Genomic DNA, 6,630 nt, shown 5'->3' on the forward strand with positions numbered 1-6,630 from the left:
GATTTTTATCTGAGGGTCGAATCAAAAACTCTAATGCAAGTCTATGGGTCTGATTTATTTTAGGGAAAGCTTTGGGGGCATTTTATTATTATTATTATTATTATTATTATTATTATTAGATACATTTATACTTTGGGGTAAAATTATTTTTGCAATTGGGTTTCATTAAAAAATGTTGCATTGTTCACCTTTCACAGTTTAAACTCTATTTCCTTGCACATTTCTGCAAAATCCGTCAGTGAGCTCTTTTTTTGACAGTGAGTTTGTAATTCCTTTATGTGTCTTTTTCTCAGCTCCTCTCTGTTTATTTAGGAGCACTGGGACCACATCAAAGTTTAACATTTATGTGGTCATACATTAGCTGGGAGGAGCTCAGGAAAAGACAGGTACAAGTGTTACAAACTCTCTTTCGGAATGAGCTCACTGACAGATCCTTAGATAACTCATTCTACAGCCACCAGTATTCAGCGCAGACTTGGTCCTCTGATCCCGCTGAAATCGACAGGTATGGCAGACATTTATCTAGACTGCCCATGTACAACCATGCTTACAACACTCATATTGTGGGAAGAAAGCAGACAGACGAGATTCCATGAAGAATGTATTGCAAGGAAATATTAAAGGGGGTGTTCACCTTTGGTAACAATCTTTTTACTTTGCTTAAATGCATGTGTGTTTGGGGCTAGAATCATTTTTAGCAGTAAGTCCTTATTGCATAATTTCCCTACCATATCCCCGGCGTTGCAACGTTTACTAATGGCTGCATAATGAGTTAACTGAGAATCCATCAGTGAGCTCATTATGACTGGAGAGTTTGTTAGTCTTTTATTTGTATTTTTCTTTTTAGCTCCTGTCAGTTGATATATGACCACAACAAGGTTGAATGTGCATAGAAGCAAAGAGCCTATAAAAGCAAAACGGTGCACAATTTTAGAATGAAGTTAACTAAGAATCCTTCAGTGAGCTCAATATTTTTCTGAGCTCCTCTCTGCTGATATATGATCACAGCAAATTTGAATGTGCATAGAAGCAAAGAGCCTGTAAGGCTATGTGCCCACGTTGCTTTTCTGAAGCAGAATATTCCTCAGCGGAAACGCACACCCTCTTCCCGGGAAAATGCATGCGTTTTTGATGCTTTTGTTAAGCGTTTTAGCATGCGTTTTCCTATGAGTTTTTGCAATACAACTGTATGTATGCGGAAACACACGCGTTTCCGCAAAATTAATGAAAATGTTGCGTTTTTTTCCGCTAAGCGTTTCCGCAGCGGAAAAAAACGCACCATTAGCACAACATGTGCGGATTCAATTATGATAACATGGGATGCTTTTCTTAAGCGTTTCCGCTGCAAAAACGCGCGTCTAAAAGCGCAGCGTAAACGCTTCAAAAACGCAACGTGGGCACACAGCCTAAAAGCAAAACGGTGGACAATTTTAGAATGAGTTAACTGAAAATCCTTCAGTGAGCTTGTCATGACTGGGGAGAGTTTGTTACTTTTTTTGTCTGTTTCTTCCTGAGCTCCTCTAGCTGATACATGACCTCTGATCACATCAAAGTTGAATGTGCATAGAAACAAAGAGCCTGTAAAAACAAAACGGTGCACAATTTTTAATAAAACCCAATTGCAAAAATGATTTTTAGCCCCAAATACAATGGATTTAGGTAAAAAAAAAAAACACCCGAAGGTGTTTCTAACTGTGAGTGAAGGCCTGAGCTGTGCACGCTGATTTCCCCGTAGCCCTGGCACTGGATTTGTGTCACAGGCTGTTGCTGGGCTCTGTGGTGCCTGGTGACAGTGTGTGGCGGCAGTCACTGGGGTTTCATCAGCCGGCTTTGTGTGGGAGTGATGCAGCTGACCTGAGAGTCCCGCAGTTCCCATGGCAGGCTCTTGTAAGCTTGGTGTCTCCATGGGGCTGGCATCCCGGGAGTCCGGGGATAATTTCAGCTTTCTTCTTGGAGTGAGGCTGAGAAACGATAACAAAGGAAATTACCGGAGTATTGTTGTGGGTTACACTCAAAACCATGTTGAAACTATTCCCACAGCAGGTAACTCAAGCGAGAAACCACAACATGTATCCGCCATAATTCATTGTAAATCAAAAGCCACAAGTTGGAAAAATATCACCAAATTAATAATAAAAAAAACTAAAAACATAAATTTTTTTAAGTCATCCTCAATTTTTTTGACCCAACATATCCACTTCTGGAAAAGCTTGGTGGCAGCTCACAGCGGGTGTAATCCAGCTTTCCTTTCCCCTTAGTTATGCATTAATATAGAATATGATATACAGGCGCTTCTCGCAAAATTAGAATATCATCAAAAAGTGAATTTATTTCAGTTCTTCAATACAAAAAGTGAGTCTCCTATATTCTATAGAGTCGTTACACACAGAGTGATCTATTTCACATGTTTATTTCTGGTAGTGTTGATGATTATGGCTTACAGCCAATGAAAACCCAAAAGTCATTATCTCAGTAAATTAGAATACTTTATATCACCAGCTTGAAAAGTGATTTTAAAATCAGAAATGTTTGCCTACTGAAATGTATGTTCAGTAAATGCACTCAATACTTGGTCGGGACTACTTTTGCATCAATTACTACATCAATGCGGCGTGGCATGGAGGTGATCAGCCTGTGGCGCTGCTGAGGGGCTATGGAAGCCCAGGTTGCTTTGACAGCAGCCTTCAGCTCGTCTGCATTGTTGGGTCTGGTGTCTCTCATCTTCCTCTTGACAATTCTCCATAGATTCTCTAGGGGGTTAAGGTCAGGCGAGTTTGCTGCCAATGAAGCACAGTGATACTGTTGTGTGTAAGGCTATGTGCACACGTATGCAGAAAATTTCTGCATAAAAACAGGACTCCTTCCCAGAAAACGCGCGTTTTTGCGCGTTTTTGCCGTGATTTTTTCCGCGCGTCCCCAGACACATAGAAAATAGCTAGAAATGCGGAATTTACAGCGAAATTAATGAGCATGCTGCGGTTTTTTTTTTACCGCAAAGCGTTTTTTTTCGCAGTAAAAAACGCATCAATATGCACAAAAAGTGCAAAATGCATTAAAATGAATGGGAAGCTTCTTTTAAGCATTTTTTGAGCGGATTTTTTGGTAAAAACGCGAAAAAAAAACGCTGTGTGTGAACACAGCCTTAACCAGGTATCGGTACTTTTGGCAGTGTGGACAGGGGCCAAGTCCTGCTGGAGAATGAAATTTCCATCTCCAAAAAGCTTGTCAGCAGAGGGAAGCATGAAGTGCTGTAAAACTTCCTGGTCGATGACTGTGCTGACTTTGGTCTTGATAAAACACAGTGGACCTACACCAGCAGATGACATGGCTCCCCCAACCATCACTGATTGTGGAGACTTCACACTAGACCTCCAGCAGCTTGGATTGTGGCCTCTCCACTCTTCCTCCAGACTCTGGGACCTTGATTTCCAAATGAAATGCAAAATTTACTTTCATCTGAAAACAACACCTTGGACCACTGACAACAGTCCAGTTCTTTTTCTCCTTGGCCCAGGTAAGATGCTTCTGGCGTTATCTATTGGTCATGAGTGGCCTGACAAGGAATGTGACACTTGTAGCCCATGTCCTGGATACGTCTGTGTGTGGTGGCTCGTGAAGCAATGAATCCAGCAGCAGTCCTCTCCTTGTAAATCGCCCCAAAATTTTTGAATGGCCTTTTCTTCACAATCATTTCCAGGCTGCGGTTATCCCGGTTGCTTGTGCACCTTTTTCTACCACACTTTTTCCTTCCACTCAACTTTTCATTAATATGCTTGGATACAGAACTCTGTGAACAGCCGGCTTCTTTAGCAATGACCTTTTGTGGCTTCCCCTCCTTGTGGAGTGTGTCAGTGACTGCCTTCTGGACATCTGTCAGGTCAGCAGTCTTCCCCATGATTGTGGAGCTACTGAAGCAGACTAAGGGACCTTATTAAACGCTTAGGGAGCCTTTGCAGGTGTTTTTTGTCAATTATTCTAATTTACTGAGATAATGACTTTTGGGTTTTCATTGGCTGTAAGCCATAATCATCAACATTAACAGGAATAAACACATGACATAGATCACTCAGTGTGTAATGACTCTACAGAATATAGGAGATTCACTGTTTGTATTGAAGAACTGAAATAAATTAACTTTTTGATGACATTCTAATTTTTGTGAGAAGCTGAGTGGTAGCCACATTAAGTGTACTAGTAGCGACCTTATTTGTTTTGTTTCTTTTTGTCTGGAACAAAAAAAAAATACTTTTGCAATAATAAGTGAATGAGAGATATATCAGGATATATCACTGTATAGCCAGGCCGTTCGGTATACTAGGAAAGCTGTGTGGCACTATTAGAAGTTCCAATTTCCATCATATTGGCTGTCAACCATCTTTTTTTAAATTTTGAATATAAGAAAAGATCAGTTATGCAGTAATAAGAGAATGTGAGACGTATCCCTTAATATCCAGGCTGATATGTCATTCAGAAGGAAAGCTGGGTGACACACAGATTAAGAGTTATGATGGTGACCATTTTGGTTGTCATCCATCTTTCCCTATGCCCTGAATAGTAAAAATGACCGTAATGGAGGACTGTGTGCTATATTGCTTCATAACAGGAAGACAAGTCATTCAGGGTCTCGGAAAGCTGGGTGACATATTTTCTTAAGTCTTGAACAGTTAAAATGATTAGTTATGCTGTAAAAAGAAAATGTGAGATATATCGCTTTATTACCAGAAAGGAAAACTAGGTGACAACCAGATTATGAGTTCTGCTGGCCACCATATTGGTTGTCACTCAACTTTCCCTGAGCCCTGACCATAAAATCTGATGTGTTATCCAGTATTAATGGAGTGCAGGATATTTGCCAGAATGGCATATAAATATAGATTTATCAAGATGGGTAATAATCCAAGGTATTGCAAGGGTATTTATTGGTTGTCACCCAACTTTCCCGGTAAGAAGGAGAAGACAACTCATGCCTATTTTAGAGGATGGGGGGATTGCAAATGGATCCCATTTAAATCTTGTGATTCCACAGGCAAAAAAGGTCCATCACCGGACTAATAGTGAGAAATTCATGGTCGGAAGAATGGAAGGAACGAGGTGAAGAAAAAAAAAACAAAAAAACGGTGTCTTAATACTATCTGGTGGACCTATCTAGATTTGCGCAAGATCGATCTTCACACAAGACCATTCATCCATCAAGTCGCCATGGCTCGAGATTGAGACGAAGAACATCAATAATAATAAAATAAATAAATATAAGATGTAATTCCCCCAGGGTTAGAGCGCCCCCTATACCAGGATGGCAGGGTCAGGAATTGCACTTTATTCACATCATCGATTTAATTTGAAAGTTCTATTTTTTTAATTCTATTAAATATTACAATATTTACGTAAAATAAGATAAATAAAAAAAGCAAAACATAACGATGCGACAATGTCACAATGTTACCTGTCCTCACAGTGCAGATGCCCCATGTTTCCAGACAGGCAGGTTACAGGTGACAGCCCCAGATCTGGAGAGAAGCTGAGCTCCTCATCCAAGCTGCTGTCACAGCTGCCTGGCTCCTGGCCGCTGCGGACCCCTTGTAGGACCCCCACCTCCGGCACGTAGGACATTGCCGGCTGCTCTTATATGGAGGATAGTCAGATGTTGCTATATGCAGGCGGCATTGGATGCAGGTCACTGTTTATGTTTAGGTCCCTGCTATAACAAAGGCTTCATCTGCTGCTTGTTTGCTTGTCCCTCTCTGTCACAGCAGAATGAATGGCTCCTGGAGATGGTATCTACAACAAGCAGAGGGCAGCACAGCTGACTAGTCCTCAGGAGGCTTTGAGAAGCCAAGTGTCACCCAGGGCTTGTTTGTGGGCAGGTCCTGACGTCTTCTGAAGCTTTAGCTCTAACAGTCTGGAATAATCAGGTTACCGATGATTAGAATTATTCCTTGTACTGCCGGACTTCATACCTAAAACCTACATCTTTATAAAGTCTAGGACTCATACCCATACGTGAGAAAAAAAAAAGTTCCGATATCTGGACCGAAAAAACGGACGAGTGCAAGTGTCATGCGAGTACAATGCGATTTTCACACCTAGCTTCCGATTTACATCCAAGTGCAATGCGATTTTAACATGAGCTTTTACATACAGCAGTTCTCTATGTCATTTACACATCGTTTTCTAACAACATATTTGTCAGAACACACACACACATATATATAATAGATAGAAGAAAAGCCGGCAATTCATGTGCCGCGTACCGTAAAATCACACTGACAGGTTAGAATAGAATAGATATATACATATATAGAATACATAGATATATAGATGTCAGTGACACACACATATACTGTACATATGTATTTATATTGAATAGAGATATAGAAGAATAGCCGGTAATTCATCTGCCGGGTACTGTAAAATCACTGCAGGAGCCGACAGGATAGGAGAGATGGATTGCATACAGTAAAGACAAATGGAATAGGTAGATACAGTATATAGATGTCAGTGACAAATACAATTAGTCCAGTGTGTATGCAAATTGCTGGACATGCAATTAATAAAAGATTAAAAAATGGCGTGGGCACGCCCTATAATTAATAGCCAGCAAGGCTATAAAGACAGCTTTGTCTGATATTA

At 40.6% G+C, this 6,630-nt stretch overlaps 1 protein-coding gene across 2 annotated transcripts in view; it reads right to left on the bottom strand.

The window, feature by feature from the left end:
• Positions 1-5,832, bottom strand: part of LOC141056168 (uncharacterized) — a 36,003-nt gene extending 30,171 nt beyond the window's left edge. The window contains exons 1-2 of one of the 2 annotated variants that reach the window (XM_073552866.1): positions 5,444-5,812; positions 1,855-1,961 (exon numbers count right to left, since the gene is read on the bottom strand). In XM_073552866.1, the coding sequence (XP_073408967.1) occupies positions 1,855-1,961; positions 5,444-5,610 (274 nt within the window). In that variant the 5' untranslated portion in view covers positions 5,611-5,812. Of the gene's footprint in view, positions 1-1,854; positions 1,962-5,443 lie in introns of both variants that reach the window. The other variant, XM_073552867.1, reaches the window with a different exon arrangement.
• Between the last annotated feature and the right edge of the window lie 798 nt (positions 5,833-6,630).

The sequence above is a fragment of the Dendrobates tinctorius genome, unplaced genomic scaffold, assembly GCF_039654945.1.
Source record: "Dendrobates tinctorius isolate UK_male_01 unplaced genomic scaffold, ASM3965494v1 ptg000196l, whole genome shotgun sequence".
Classification (NCBI taxonomy): domain Eukaryota; kingdom Metazoa; phylum Chordata; class Amphibia; order Anura; family Dendrobatidae; genus Dendrobates; species Dendrobates tinctorius.